Raw genomic sequence first — 16,211 nt, forward strand, 5'->3', positions numbered from 1 at the left:
AATGTAAACACATATCCCCTCCCTCTTGAGCCTCCTTCCCACCCACCTGCAGTTGTTGTTCAGTCGCTCAGTCATGTCCGACTCTGCAGCCCCATGGACTGCAGCATGCCAGGCTTCCCTGTCCTTCACTATCTCCCGGAGTTTGCTCAAACTCATGTCCACAGAGTTGGTGCCAGCAATCCCACCCCTTATCTTTGATGCACACTTGACTCTTGACATTCAGCCCACATAGGACCGCAGATCCCAGTCAACCCTCTGTCCTTCCTGGAAGTAATGGGTACCAATCCCAGTTCTTCCTTTGACCTCTGACCTGAACCCTGAAGGACGCACCTGGAAGCTCTTGGCCGAGAGGGACCCGTCAGCTGCCCGGAGCCGCGCATCCAGGCTCCGCATGAGGGTCTCCATGCTGCGCACATACTGGAGGTCCCGGTACGTCCGCAACTCAAGAACCTCCATGGACTGGGAGACGTTCTGAACCTAGGAAATTGGAGGGTTAGGGCGAGCCAGACTCCTGTCCCCATCCCCAGGGATGCCACAGACAAGACCTGGTGGGGCCAGAGGCCAAAAAACCCAACCAACCTTCTCCTCCCGACCTTACCAGCAACCTCCCAAAGGCACGCCCAATCCATCCATCTGGTCTGGCCACCACTGCCTCTCACCTCTCCCTGCCTCCCCACTCTCCTCGCCTCCACCCTCATTCACAGCAGTCAAGTTTCCACACAGCAGCCAGAGGGAATTTTTCTTTCTTCTTTTCTTTTGTCCACACTGAGAAGCATGTGGGATCTTAGTTCCCCATCCAGGAGGCGAACCCATGCTCCCTACAGTGGGAACGCAGTCTTAACTTCTGGACCCTTGGGAAAGTCTGGAGAGGGAGTTTTTCAAAAGGAAGATTGAGTCACCTTCTCCTGCAGACCCTGCGAACTGGTTCTGCCCCTTCGCCTGCCTCCTCTCCATGTTCATCCACTCCAACCACCAGCCCCACTTCACTCTCATTAGCTCCTTCCCTTCTCAGGGCCGTTGCTGCTGTTCAGTCGCTAAGTCATGTCTGAGTCTGTGACCCCGTGAACTGTAGCACCCCAGGCTCCTCTATCCTCCGATATCTCCCAGGGTTTGCTCATGTCCATTGAGTCGGTGATGCCATCCAACCATCTCATCCTCTGTCACCCCCTTCTCCTCCTGCCTTCAATCTTTCCCAGAATCAAGGTCTTTTCCAGTGAGTCGGCTCTTGGCATCAGGTGGCCAAAGTATTAGAGCTTCAGCTTCAGCATCAGTTCTTCCAATGAATATTTAGGACTGATTTCCTTTAGGATTGACTGACTTGATCTCCTTACTGTCCAAGGGACTCTCAAGAGTCTTCTCCAACACCACAGTTCAAAAGCATCAATTCTTTGGCGCTCAGCTTTCTTTATAGTCCAACTCTCACATCTGTCCATGACTGATGGGCCTCTGCACTTGCTGATCCCTCTATCTGGAGCGCTGTCCCTCTGTCTTCCCACAGCTGGCTCCTCTTCATCCTTCATGTCTCAGCTCCAGCATCACCTCCTCAGAGTGGCCTTCCCCAATCACCCTCCCTCAAGGGGCCACTCACCCTCTCTCCCTTATGTGGTTATTTTTTTCCAGTTGTGACTACTACCTGGAATGTTCTTATTCATCTGCCTCCTTCAGGTGGGGTCCTCAGAGGCAGACCCAGTGTCTGGTTTGTCCACAGCTGAATTCTCAATAAATACTAGATGCTCAATAAATACGGGTAAATGATGGAATGAAACTTCCCTTGCCCTGACCTCTCTGAATCAGCCGAGGGCCCCCTAGGTCCCACCTCCCCCTGGCTAAGGTGAGCTCCTCCCAGTCAAGGTGAACACAGAGACAACACTGGATGCTTGTTGAAATATGCAGACATTCCTGAACCATTATTCATGTGACACTTGGAAGTTCTGAGAAAGCCAAAAAACAGCCTGACCATCCTGGACGTCACAAAACATTTTAAGAGTCATTGTCAACCATCAGGAGACACCCCCTGGATGTGTTTAGTGTATCCTGGTTTACAGTCTACGGGAACTTGAATACAATTTGTATCTTGCTGTTGTGTGAAAATTGTATGAATCTTGTGTGTGCATGTGAAAATCGTTCAGTCGTGTCTGACTCTTCTGCGACCCCATGGACTGTAGCCCACCAGGATCCTAAGTGTAAGGGATTCTCCAGGCAAGAATAGTGGAGATTCCCTTCTTTGGGGGATCTTCCCGATCCAAGGATCAAACCTGGGTCTCCTGCATTGCAGGAGATTCTTTACCATCTCAGCCACCAGCAAAGCCCTGTATAAAGCTTATTATGTTAAATTGATTCATAGTGCTTTTCAGGTCTACTATATCCTTCTACTTTTTGTCTATTCATTCTATTTATTTTTTAGACTTTGATATTAAAACTCCAACTAAAAAATTTACCTGCTTTAAAAAGTTGTAATATATAGTGGAAATTATATGTAACTTTGTTCTGTATTTTCCAAGTCTCCTGTAAATGTTTTATCATACTTTCATAATTTAAAAAAGAAAAAAGAAAGAAAAAATAAAAACAATCAGAGGACACCACATGGTCATCTTGAACAGTTCTAATGTCACAGGCAGACAAGACTTCGGTGCCAACAAGGGTCTCTGTCCTCAGCTTCCTCCTCTATAGGAGAATGGTGGGAGGTGGCTAGTCCCTTTCAACACTGACATCAGAAGTGACTCATAAGCAGTTCATCTGGGTAGTGGCGAGGGACAGCAATCAGCCTGTAAAGGGCACCCAAATATCCTTGGATTGAATTGCTGTTGTTTAATCACTAAGTCGTGTCTGACTCTTTCTGACCCCTTGGACTGTAGCCTGCCAGGCTCCTCTGTCCCTGGAATTCTCCAGGCAAGAATACTAGGGTGGGTTGCCATTCCCTTCTCCAGTGAATCTCCCCAACCCAAAGACCAAACTTGCGTCTCCTACATTGGCAAGTGGATTCTTTACCACTGAGCCACCTGGGAAGCCCTTGAATTGAATGGGGACCAGTTTATATCAGTCACAACCAGAAGGGGAAGAAATCTTCACATATCTTGGGATGGAGGGTGAGACCCTTCTTAGCAGCTGAGTCCTGAGGCTGAGTACATGGTGGGGCTGGAGCTCACACACCAGAGATGCAGATGCTGCCACTGGAGTTCACCTTCCCTGTCCCCACGTAGTACTCAGCTTCTCCTCCAAAGAAGCACAAGGAGATTTTTGACTAAAACACCCGCCCGGAGGGCAGCCAGGTTACCCACCAGCTCTGCATAATCATGGCTTAGATCCGGCGCCGGCTGACCTGGCGGGAAGCAGAGGGGAGGGTGGAGAAGTCAGGGATTTTCGCAGGGGAACCTGTTCGGTTCTTACCTTCTCCATCAGCTGCCGCAGCTCCCGGCTTCGGCCGTCTCGGGAGCAGGTGCTCTGTGCAGGGATCACAGCCGTGCAGACGCATTTTCCATCGGGGGCCTGGGCTGAGGTGTACAGCTGCCAGCCTTCCTCTGGGCTTTGGAAGAGGGTCTGCGGGGAGATCAGGGTCAGAGAGCGGGAGCCCCAAGGGGGATTCGCCCCCGCACCTCCTGGGAGGAAAAGGAGATCCCAGGGAGATGACAGGTGCCCTTCCCTGGATGCTTGGGATGTCCCAGGCCATGTGCTCTGTGTGCCAGGGAAACCCTTCCTCAGGGAAAGCCCCATTTTACAGGTGACAAGATTGAGGTACAAGGGGTGAAGGAACACAGCAAGGAACTGTGGGATACAAGCCCTTCCACAAGATGAGAATTCATTCTCTCACACATATTTGCACACTCACACACCACTGCCTCCATAACCACCATTAGAACATAGACCAAGGGACTTCCCTGATGGTCCCGTGGTTAAGAATCCACCTTTGCAGTGCAGGAACTTCAGGTCCAATTCCTGATTGGGGAACTAAGATCCCACATGCTGCAGAGCAACCAAGCCTATGTGCCACGACTAGAGTCTGTACATCAAAATGAAAAGCAATTAAGACCCAATGCAGCCAAATAAATACTAAAAAAGAAAAACCCTCCACCTATGTCACCCCTTCTTCCCCAACTCCTGCTCCCTAGAAGCCCGAGCAAGGTAATGGCCAAAAGGGTGACAGAGTCCTCACCAAGACCTTCAAGACTTTGCCTGGAAGGCATCATTTTCAGACTCCTACACTAAATTTCAAGTTAGATGATGCCACTCAGATAATTCAATTATCAATTACGGCTGTTTCCCAAACCTGGCTTCTTGGAACCCTGGCAATCTTTCCAGGCATGCGAGGAAAAGGGGTGCTCTGTGGTCAAATATGTTTGTGTAATGCTGAGTGAAATGAGTTTTTTTTAAGTGCAGGACTTATCAGAGCCTTTGAAATGCTCATGTGCATCAGGGAACTCAGCCATAATTTCCCAAACTTACTAGAAAATATCTAGTGAGTGCCTACTGTATGCCAGGCATGGGTCTGCAATAGGAACTAGGAAGAGAGGAGAGATGAAGAAAGTGTATCTATTGCTCCCCACGGATGTGGAAGAAGCAGACTTCAAGTATGGAATCCCACTGATGCTTCCAGAACTATGTGCACGCATGCTGAGTTGCTTCAGTCGTATCTGCTCTTTGCCACTCCATGGATTATAGCCTGCCAGGCTCTTTTGTCCACGGGATTTCTCAGTCAAGAAAACTGCAGTGGGTTGTCACGCCCTCCTCCAGGGGATCTCCCCAACCCAGGATCAAACCCAGGTCTCCTGAATAGCGGGTGAATTCTTTACTGTCTGAGCCACCACGGAAGCCCTTAGAACTATATGCTGCAGTGGATGCTACAAAGAAAGTGCAGAGCGTGACAAGGGGTGTTCCCTAGGCTGAGAGTCTCAGAGGAGGTATCCCAGGGAAGGGACACATAACCTGAACTGGAGGAATGAGTGAGCCAGGAGAAGGGGAGAGAGGAAGGGACGTTTTGGGCACACAAATTCTGACCAGTGGGACATCCCTGGTGGTCCAGTGGTTAAGATTTTGCACTTCCATTGCAAGGGCCTCAGGTTCGATCTTGGGTCGGGAACTAAGATGACACATGCTGCACCACACAGCAAAGCCCACCCCTCCAATTCTGATCAATATATGGAGGAATTGGAAAAACATTGCTCAAAAAGCATCAAGCCCTCACTGGATGGAGCATACATCATGCCGCCTTGAGCTTCCCCAGAACATACTTCCAGCCAGTCACAAGTCCCAATCTTTTTTATTTTAATGACAATGTTGTTGCTGCTTAGTTGCTAAGTCATGTCTGACTCTTGCAACCCCATGGACTGTAGCCCGCCAGGCTCCTCCATCCATGGGATTCTCCAGGCAAGAATACTGGATGGAGTGGGTTGCCATTTCCTTCTCCAGGGGATCTTCCCTATCCAGGGATTGAACCCCTTGTCTCCTGCTTTGGCAGGAGGATTCTTTACCACTGAGTCACTTGGGAAGCTTGCAATTTTAGGGGCCCTAGGAAGGCCTTCATGAGAAGGTGTCATTTGAATAAAGACGTGAAGGAAGTGAGGGAGAAGCCTTGGTGATATCAAGGGAAAGATGGTCCAAGCCAAGAGAACAGCAAGTGCAAAGGCTCTGAGGCAGGACCACGCCTGGTGTGTTTGGGAAACACGGAGAAGGCTATAGCTAAAACAGAGGGAACAAGGGGGAAAGTGGGAAGGGGGCAGATGAGGACAGGGATGAGACAGGACAGCCTATGCAGTGCTTATGTGCCGTGGGGAGGACTGATTTTTGGTCTGAGGGAAGTGGGAGCCACGGAAGGTTCTGATCAGAGGGTAGACAGGACGTGACTCAGGTGTTCACAGGCGCCCCCTGGCTGCTGTGGGGGGAACAGACCGGGGGTGTCGAGGGTGGGAGACCAGGGCAGATGGGTGGACACTGAAGAGATGGGAAGAAACTAGAAGATTCTGGTCCTATCCATAATGCATCCCTACAGACAGGAAGGACAGTCTAGTAAAACCCCAAGTGTTTTACAGAGAAACAAAGCCCCACTACCATGGACTATTTGCACAGCTGCTGCTTATCACTGAGCAGAGGCTATTTCCATGAGCTGTAGCAGAGATAAAAGCCAGACTATGAATTATGAGCAATCCTAGAGATTCCAGCTATTAGCCCACCTATTTTCTCTCCCACTCAATAAAGTCTTTTTTTTTAAGCTAATTGGAATGTGAACAAGTGGTATCATTGTACAGACGAGCTTGACTCCTCCACTAATTTATAAGAAAAACAAACCATTCATAAATGCCAACTGAAACTATTGTAATTAGTCACTCCTTGCACCTTATATACACATATTGGAGGTTGAGGGAACCCCCACTGTACGAGGTGCTGTGAGAAGACTCTTGAAGAGTCCCTTGGACAGCAAGGAGATCAAACCAGTCAATCCTAAAGGAAATCAACCCTGAATATTCACTGGAAGGATTGATGCTGAAGCTGAAACTCCAATACTTTGGCCACCTGATACGAAGAGCCGGCTCACTGCAAAAGACCCTGATGAAAGATTGAGGGCAGGAAGAGAAGGGGGTGACAGAGGATGAGATGGTTGGATGGCATCACTGACTCAATGGACATGAGTTTGAGAAAACTCTGGGAGATGGTGAAGGGCAGGGAAGCCTGGCGTGCTGCAGTCCATGGGGTCGCAAAGAGTTGGACACGACGGAGTGACTGAACAACAACCACCACCTCTCTGAGAGTCTACGTCTCCCCCATGAGGGAATGAAGCCACTTACCTTCCCAGCCTCCCTTGCGAGCAGAAATGGTCCAGGTGGTTTGCAGTCAATTAAGCCGACTGTGCTCTTTTCCCTATGGGGGCCCAGAGTGCACTGGCTGCAGACAGCAGCCCCCTCGGTAGTGTAGATGGCCTGTTGTCTGTACAGGTTGCCCTAAGGGATCTTGGAGACAGTCCTTTCCAGTGGACATTCATGACCGGCATGCTGTCTACAATCTAGGCTCCAGACAAGTATGCACGGTGCCTTTGGAAAGCCCCAGGGCACAGTGGTCAGGTCATAATGTGCCCCCGCACCAAGCTGCAGAACAAGGAGCGTGTGACTGAGGCCCTCTGCAGGGCCAAGTTCAAGTTCCCTGGCCGCCAGAAGATCCACATTTCCAAGAAGTGAGGATTTACTAAGTTTAATGCAGATAAATTTGAAACCACGGCGACAAAAAGGGGCTCATCCCAGATGGCTGTGGGGTCAAAGACATCCCTCATTGTGGCCCCCTGGACAAATGCTGGGCCCTGCGCTCATGAGAGCCTGGGCACTGTCCCCTCCTAACTCGTGTGTGCACGCTAATTTGCTTCAGTTGTGTCCAACTCTTTGCGACCCCATGGACTGTAGCCCACCATGGGATTCTCCAGGCAAGGATACTGGAATGGGTTGCCGTGCCCTCCTCCAGGGGATCTTCCCAGTCTGGGGACTGAACCTGGTATTCCTGCATTGCAGGCAGATTCTTTACCATCTGAGCCACCAGGGAAGCCCACCTGGTCTAAAACAAGAAGGATGCCCCAAGGGACTTCCCTGGTGGTCCAGAGGGGTTAAGACTCTGGGCTTCCAATGCAGGGTGTGTGGGTTCAACCCCTGGTTGGGGTACTAAGATCCCACATGCTGCATGGGCAGTAAGTAAATAAATAAAACAACAACAACAAAAAAAAATTTTTTTTAAAAAAGGAGGATGGCTCAAGGATAGAAGAGTGACCCCAGGGCAGAGATAAATTAAGAGGCTGGGATTAACATACACCCACTACTATACACACTACTATATATAAAATAGATAATCAACAAGGACCTACCATATAGTACAGGGAACTCTATTCAGCATTCTGTAATAACCTACATCAGAGAAGAATCTGAAAAAGATTAGATTATATGTATACGTGGGGCTTCCCAGGTGGCGCTAATGGTAAAGAATCTGCCTGCCAATGCAGGAGACACAAGGGACAGGGGTTTGATCCCTGGGTCAGGAAGATCCCCTGGAGTAGGAAATGGCACCCCACTCTAGTATTCTTGCCTGGGAAAGTCAATGGGCAGAGGAGCCTGGTGAGCTACAGTCCATGGAGTCAAACACGACTGAGTGACTAAGCATGCAGCACACATATGTATTTGTATAACTGAATCATTTTGCTATACATACACCTGACAGTTACACAACATTGTAAATCAACTGTACTCCAATATAAAATAAACATTTTAAAAAGAAAAGAAGAGGAATGCCTTCCCCCTTGGGTCTAAGAGAACACAGAACTAGTTTCACCTTTTTTCATGGCAAAAACACTTCTTAACAAACAAAAACAGGATCAAGAATGTGAGTTCAAACACCTCCATCTGTGCTCCCCTGGCCCTGGTTCCCAAGCAATTTGGACGGAATCCCCTAAAGATTCTCATTTATGCAGAGACAAAGCAGCCCGGTTCAACATAATTAACATCCTTTTCTTACATTCTGTAGCGTGTCCTTTGAAGCAAACAAGCCATTTTCTCTCAACATATGAAATACTGAATAGTAAAAGAGAAGCAAGATTTAAGTGGCACGGAGAGAAGGCCTTCATGGCTTGCCTAAAGTAATTGTCTGCGTTGGATGCACCTTGCCGGAGTATTTTCTGCAGCAGCACAATTAAATGCCTGGGGTTTGGCTGCCAAATCTCTGCATGGCAGAGATTCTGAGTTTCACCCGTGGGGTTCAAGTTCAAATACACAGTCAGGTTCAGGTCCCCAGGAATTGCTGAAATGTCCTGGAAGGCTCAGCGTCTGAGTATCTAAATACCAGTTCCCCAGACTGGGTTGAGGTTGCAACCAAAGTCACAAATTCTTGGAGGTCACAGTCCTAGGAATAGAGAACACCTATAACTAATGGAAGGGGTTTCCCAGGTGGCGCTAGTGGTAAAGAACCTGCTTACTAATGCAGGAGACTTAAGAGACGAGGGTTCAATCTCTGGGTCAGGAAGATCCTCTGGAGTAGGTAGTGGCAACCCACTGCAGTATTCTTGCCTGTAAAATTCCATGGACAGGAAAAAAAAAAATTCCATGGACAGGGGAGCCTGGCAGGCTACAGTCCATGGGGCTGCAAAGAGTCAGACACGACTGAGCACATCACTAACAGAAATGTTTGCATCAGCAGGTGTGAGAGCCCTCCTGGTACAGACACTTCTGGTCTGGTAGCCCGTCTCACCTCTAACGTGGCAAACGCACTGGAGGAAGACAGCCACTCTGTTAGTTGAGCGGTTGGTTCCAAGTTTAATATTCTTGCTAATGGGCTCTAAGAGCATAAGCCAGGCATTCAACTAGCTCTTCCTCAAATTGTCTTTTCTGGCCAGAATTTTTCAAATGCTTTCACCCAGGCTACTGCCCCAATTAAACAGCAGTCTTTGTAACCAGTCCAGGACTAAGGACGAGACACGCAGGGAAAGTTTTTCTAGCTGTCAGGTCTGGGATCATCAGCTCAGCCTACAGCTCCATCACCTATGTCTTGGTTCAGAAAACAATTCCTGGTTCTTTTGGCAGCAGAGCGATGGCCAGAGAATCCTGGGGGGAGGGGCAGCCAACCATTAAGTGCTGGCTCTCAGGGGTTTAGCCAACAGGAACAGAGCAAGCGGCTGTCTCTTAATGAGTCAAAGATATTATTGCATGTGAGGCTGTATAATTTAATCAGGAAGCAGAAGTGTCTTGGGGCTCATATATTTATTTGTTCCCCGCCTCGTTCCGGAGGGGACCGCAAGTGGTTTACAAGGATATGTAAAATACCGCACGATAGCTCCAATTAAAGAGGAGAGCAGGAATTAGATATTTCTGGAGGGTAGGCTGTCAATCCAGTGCCAAAGCCTTCAGGCGTGTGCATTTTGTGTTTAACCCAGTCAATCCCACACTAAGAATGTAACCCAGGGAAATGGTGTGGACGAGCACTCGATGGCTCTAAGAATGCTCATTAAAATGCTGTCTAAAATTGGACAAATGGAATTTTTTCCCTCTCCAGCCTTTTGCCAGTAGGGAGGCTGATTGATAAACTCTACAGCGGAACTTCCCTGGTGACCCAGTAGTTAAGAATCGCGCTGCCAGTGCAGGGGACATGGGTTCGATCCCTGGTCTGGGAAGACTCCACAGGCTGTGGGGCAACTAAGTCCATGCGCTGCAGTTACCGAAGCCCTCACGCCTAGAGCCCGTGTTCTGCAACAAGAGACGCCACCACAGTGAGAAGCCCGAGGTCCGCAGCTAGAGGGTAGCCCCCACCGACCACAGCTAGAGGAGGCCCATATGCAGCAATGAAGACCCAGTGCACCAGAAGTAGATGAAATAAACTAAAAACTCCACAGGGAGGAATACTGTGTGTGTGCGTGTTAGTCACTCAGTTGTGTCCGACTCTTTGCGACCCCATGTACTGTAGCCGACCAGGCTCCTCTGTCTATGAGATTTTTCAGGCAAGAATACTGGAGTGGGTAGCCATTGCCTTCTCCAGGCGATCTTTCCAACCCAGGGATCAAACCTGGGTCTCCTGCATTGCAGGAAGATTCTTTTATCACATGGGCCACCAGGGAAGCCCAGGGGAAATACTATGCACCCATTAAAATTGAGAACAAGCAGGGAGTTTTATCGCCATCTTTAAATGTATCTTGAAGCAAAAGTTCTCTACAATAAACACGGACTGTTCGCGTGAAGAGTTTTTTTCCACTCCCTTAAAGTTTTGTCTTTGCAAGGGGGAAAGAGAAGAAAGAGAAAAAGTAGACACACTAGAGCTCGAAGGGAGGCTAAGAAAAACCCAGCCTTTAAAAACCTGAACAACCAGCATATGGTCAGGCCATAAATTTGGCTCCCAGCTCCTTAGCAGCCAACTCAAAAAGGGAAAGCTGGTCATTTATGCGGCTCCCAGTGTCCTGAAACAAAAGCATGCCAGATGCTCAGGAGAAAACTTAACTATTTTTAGTACCAAGAACAGGCAAGGCTCTCTCCCACGGTCCTCCCCAAAAAAGGAGCCCATGTGATGTCACCAGGATCTTTCCAGACAACATCCTTACGGTAGAAATGAGTCTTTTTCTCTGGACGTTCCTTCTCCCTACTCAGATGGTCCAAGGGTCAGACTGTCTGGGTTTATGTACTGGTGTGGCCCCTCCCCTGTGGTGTGAGTGGGTTCACCTCTAAGAGCCTCCGTGTCCTCATCTGTAAAATGGACATGATAACTGTACCTACCTCACGGAGTTGCCAGGAAGCTTGAATGAGTCAAGACTATATGTGTGAGCAAGGAGAAGAGTCATCAGCATGTATTGATAGTAATGCTACATAAGGGTTTGCTTTTGTTATTATTATAATCCTCATGACACTCTAATGCCAATTCAATGACTTCCTGAAGTCAAAATGGTTTGAGTTTGATGCAGGCATGGAACTGAGATGATGAGGAAGAATTGGTGCTGGGACTTCCTTGGTGGTCCACTGATTAAGACTCTGCCTTCCAAAGCAGGGGTGCCGGTTCTATTCCTGGTCAGTGAGCTAAGACCCCACAGGTCACTCAGCCCAAACAGCAAACAAACAAATATAAAACAGAAGCAGTATTGTAAGAAATTCAATAAAGACTTTTAAAAAATGGCCCACTTAAAAAAATCTAAAAAAAAGCAGGGGGACTTCTCTGGTGGTACAGTGGGTAGGAATCTGCCTGCCAATGCAGGGGGCGCTGGTTCAATCCCTGGTGCAGGAAGATCCCACATAACTAGGAGCAACTAAGCCCAAGCATGACAACTATTGAGCCTGAATGTTGCAACTACTGAAGCTGGAGCGCCTAGAGCCGGTGCACCACGGTAAGAGAAGCTACCACAATGAGAAGCCTGAGCATCTCAACTAGAGAGTAGCCCCTGCTCACCCCAACTAGAGGAAGCCCTCTTATAGCAACAAAGACCCAGTGCAGCCCCCCCAAAAAAAGAGTCACTGAAAGTCCATTTGATTTGGGACTGAGAATGCAAGATGAGGAAGACTCACAGACAGCCGGATGGCAGAGAGATAAAGAAAGAGAGCATCAAGTCCTGCCAAAGAGGGACAGAGATGCTGCTCCATCTTACTTGCCACGTGACTTGGCCAGCTTCTGGTTCCAGACCATCTCCTTGACATAATTTGGTGGAAAGGAGTCCTGCTTCTTAGTAACAGGCAATCAACAAGGCTCGCACGGCCCTGTTCTCTGTGGCCCATCCTCTGGCTAGTGGTCCCCAACATTTTTGGTTTCATGGAAGCCAATTTTTCCACGGACCAAGCCAGGTGGGAGGGATGGTTTCAGGATGATTCAAACACACTTCACTTACTATGCACTTTATTTCTGTCATTACATCAGCTCCATCTCAGATCATCAGGCATTAGATCCTGGAGGTTGGGGACCCCTGCCAGTCATCTTACTCTTCCTGGAACACATCACGCTTTTCCCCCAAAACCAGTCCACTGGCTGGACCCTCTGCCATCGAAACACTTGCCCGAGTCATATAGCAAATTCCTATTGGCTATCTGTTTTATATATGGTAATGAAGTTTCCATGTTACTCTTTCCATACATCCTGCTTCAAACCAGAGCTCTGTAACAACCTAGAGGGGTGGGATGGGAAGGGAGGTGGGACGGAGGTTCAAGAGGGAGGGAATCATACCTATGGCTGATTCATGTTGATATTTGGCAGAAACCAACACAATTCTGTAAGGCAATTACCCTTCAGTTAAAAAATAAATTTAAAATTTTTTTAAAAAGAACTCTTGCCAGAGAGATCCCTGGCACTCCAGTGGTTAGGACTCCGAGCTTCCACTGCAGGAGGTATGGGTTGGACCACTGGTCGGGGAACTGAGAACCCGCATGACATGCAGCATGGCCAAGAAATTGAAAAAGAAAAAAACCATTTTTAATCTTGCCCCATCTCATGGCTAGCTAACCCTTCCCCATTAGGGCTCAGGCATAAATATCTCTTCCAAAAGCAGCCTCCACTGTCCCTTCCCCATGCTACCCACCTCTCAGGCATCCTGTGCCTTTGTTTTCCCCTTAATATTTCTAGTTCTTCTTAGTGTGTGTCAAGCACTGTTCTAAGCACTCTGCATGCTTTAACTGATGGAGTTCTCACCACGACACTTAGAGACAGGACTGTCATTATTCGCCTTTGATGAGTTGAGGTTCGAACACAGGCCATCTGGCTGCACAGTCCTCATCACCACACCACAGCTCCCCTGTCCTCCTTCCAGCCCTGATCACAATGGCCACTGGGGGAAACTTCCCTCACTGTCCAGAGGTTAAGAATCCATCTTGCAATGCGGGGAACTTGGTTTTGATCCCTGGTTGGGGAACTAAGATCCCACATACCTCAGGGCAACTAAGACTCAATGAGGCCAAACAAATAAATATGGGGGGAAAAAAGAAAAACAAAGGAATTAGGGGCTTCCCTGGCGGCTCAGTGGCAAAGAATCCGCCTGCCAATGAAGGAAACACAGATTCCATCCCTGATTAGGGATCTTATCCCACATGCCACGGAGCAACTAAACTCCTGAGCCGCAACTACTAAGCCTGTGCTCTAGAGCCAAGGAGCGGCAACTACTGAAGCCTTCGAGCCCTATGCTCCACAGTAAGAGAAGTCACTGCAGTGAGAAGCTGCAACTAGAGTGTGCCCACGCAGCAACGAAGCTGCCCAAGCAGCAACGAAGACCCAGCACAGCAAAAAATAAATAAATAAAATCATATCCTTTCAAAATAAAATAATAATTAAAAAAAAAAATGGCCATTGGGACCTCTTGGGTGTGACCACTGGCTCAAAGCCTACCTTTGTTCTCAGACAGAAAGGATCTTGGAGATAGGGAGCTCTGTCTGCTTTGGTCGTTGCTGAATCCCCCAGCCCTGGCATGATCAATACTGAGTAACTAGACGCTGATGGGCTGGTGAGTCAGAGAGCAAACATCCTCACAAACCCACCATGCATCTCCCCTCCGCCACCAGATGGGTTTCCATCTCTTGCAGGGAGGGACTGGCTGAGATTAAATGGTAGATTGGCTGAGGCAGGCACGGAGGCAGCTGAGGCTCCCCTGACTCTGGGGATGGCAGCAGGGCCATGATGAATGATCAGGGACATGCTTGTCTGCCTCATCTCAGCCGTGACGGGTCCTAAGTCCCTCTGGAGGGCTTGAGATAATAGCAGGCTGCCCCCGTCAAACCTAGCGGTATTGGGCAAATCCCCCCTGAGTGATAAGCTTGACAGGCTTTAAAGAAGACATCAGCTCACCCATGCTGAGATGGAGAACCAGGGTCTCCCTCAGTCTGAGCAGCTGGGGCCTGGCCAGTGAGAGCCTGTGGCCGGGGGAGGGGCTGGGATGGGATGTGGGGAGGGGGGAGGCTGTAAATCCATTCATTCATTCATTCTTTTTTTTTTTTTGCCGCACCACTTAGCTTTTGGGATCTTAGTTCCCCCACCAGGGATGGAATCCTAGCCCTCGACAGTGAAAGTGCCAAGTCTCAACCACTGGACCAGCAGAAATTCCCAATTCATTTATTCTTTTTTTAAAATATAATCTTATTTATTTATGTTTGGCTGTGCTGGGTCTTTGTTGCTCTGTGGGCTTTTCTACAGTTGCAGCAAGCAGGGGCTACTCTCTATCTGAGATGTGCAGGCTCCTCATCGTGGTGGCTTCTCTTCTTGCAGAGCACGGGCTCCGGGACATGCAGGCTTCATTAGTTGTGGCTCCCAGGATCTAGAGCACAGGCTCAGTTGTTGTGGCACATGGACTTACTTGCTCTAAGTCATGTAGGATCTTCCCAGATCAGGGATCGAACCTGTATCTCCCATACTCGCAGGCAGATTCTTTACCACTGAGCCACCAGGGAAGCCCCTGATTCATTTATTCTTTCATATCCTTGCAATGCAGATTACCCATTTTGCCCTGAGAGGCTATTCAGGCTGGCACACACAACCTCTTCCCCTCTGAAACCACCCAAGCCATGGCAGAAGACCCCCAGTGACCCCTGGGCCCCAGTCCAAACACATATTCCTAGATCCTAGGCTCTGCCATTACAGTGCCAATGGGGGCCAATAATGAATGGAACAGACTCTCTTGGGAGAGATGAGAAGAGACACAGATCTCTGTGACTGACTGACTGCCCTCCTTGGGGTACAGGGAAGGTGTGAGAGGGCTTGCCTTGTGCAAAAATTTACAAACACAGCCCATTCCCTTGGAGTATGGCCCAGACTGTTGGAATCACCTCGGATCCTCATGGATAGCCCCAAGAGCAGGGTTTATGGGCAGAGCTCTGCATCCAGGTTGCCATACAAGGGCCACTCCAGTCCTCATACCAGCTTGCTTTGATAGAGGACAAGTTCTCTGTCTCCAGCCCTCAAGAACACCCCATTTGAGAAGACCCCTCTGGGAGGAAACAGACTCTCACTTGAGTCTCCTGAGTCTTACCATCTTCCTTTCAGATCCCCAGCACCTCCTGAGTTCTTTATCACCCCCAGGGCCTTTGAACATGCTGCTTACCCCAAAGTCATTCTGGTGTGAGGGCTTGCCCCAGGGCAGATGGAATGGAGACAGAAAACGGGCAGATTCTTGTGTTTTACAGGTACAGCCTGTGACTTCCCTGGTGGCCCAGGGGTTGAGATTCTGAGCTTCCACTGCAGGGGGCACAGGTTTGATCCCTGGTCTGGGAACCAAGATCCTGCATGCTACTTAGCAAAGCCAAAAAAATAAAAAAAGACAGAGTTCACAGGACTCTGACCACCTCCACGTGGAAATGCCAAGTTAGGTAGTTGGGGCGAGGAAGAGAGAGGGTTTGGCTGGAGATAAGTATTTGCATGCCCTCAGCAGAGAGAGACAGGATGGAAAGAGACATCCCTGGTGGTCTAGTGGTTAAGACTCTGAGCTTCCAATGCAGGGTACACAGGTTCAATCCCTAGTCAGGGAACTAAGATCCTGCATACCAAGCAGCCAAAAAAATAAACAAATAAAACTAACCAATTGCTTGAATTAAGATCCCTGAAAGCCCTAAAAGAGTTCTGTCTCTCTTATCAGCCTCTAAGATACCTTAGCCGCTCACTAAATACCTGTGCATGAACAGGCGGCTATAGAGTTCATCAGTACAGGCTGTTTCAGCCCCAATTCTGATCTACTTCTTCCTGTGTGACCTTGGGCAAGTAGCTTAACCCCTCTGTGCCTTTCTTCACCCCTCTGCTTCCTCATCTAAAAGTTG

At 48.8% G+C, this 16,211-nt stretch overlaps 1 protein-coding gene and 1 non-coding gene across 3 annotated transcripts in view; one reads left to right on the forward strand and one right to left on the reverse strand.

The window, feature by feature from the left end:
* Positions 1-16,211, reverse strand: part of OLFM2 (olfactomedin 2) — a 73,642-nt gene that overhangs the window by 3,524 nt on the left and 53,907 nt on the right. For both annotated transcript variants that reach the window (XM_043911435.1, XM_043911434.1), the window contains exons 2-3: positions 3,388-3,537; positions 331-477 (exon numbers count right to left, since the gene is read on the reverse strand). In XM_043911435.1, coding sequence (XP_043767370.1) covers positions 331-477; positions 3,388-3,537 — 297 coding nt within the window. The remainder of the gene's footprint in view (positions 1-330; positions 478-3,387; positions 3,538-16,211) is intronic.
* LOC122701152 lies at positions 6,817-6,951 on the forward strand. Its single transcript, XR_006342993.1, has one exon. It is a non-coding gene; the product is annotated as a small nucleolar RNA SNORA70 (small nucleolar RNA).

This window comes from Cervus elaphus, chromosome 9 (assembly GCF_910594005.1).
Source record: "Cervus elaphus chromosome 9, mCerEla1.1, whole genome shotgun sequence".
NCBI classification, from domain to species: domain Eukaryota; kingdom Metazoa; phylum Chordata; class Mammalia; order Artiodactyla; family Cervidae; genus Cervus; species Cervus elaphus.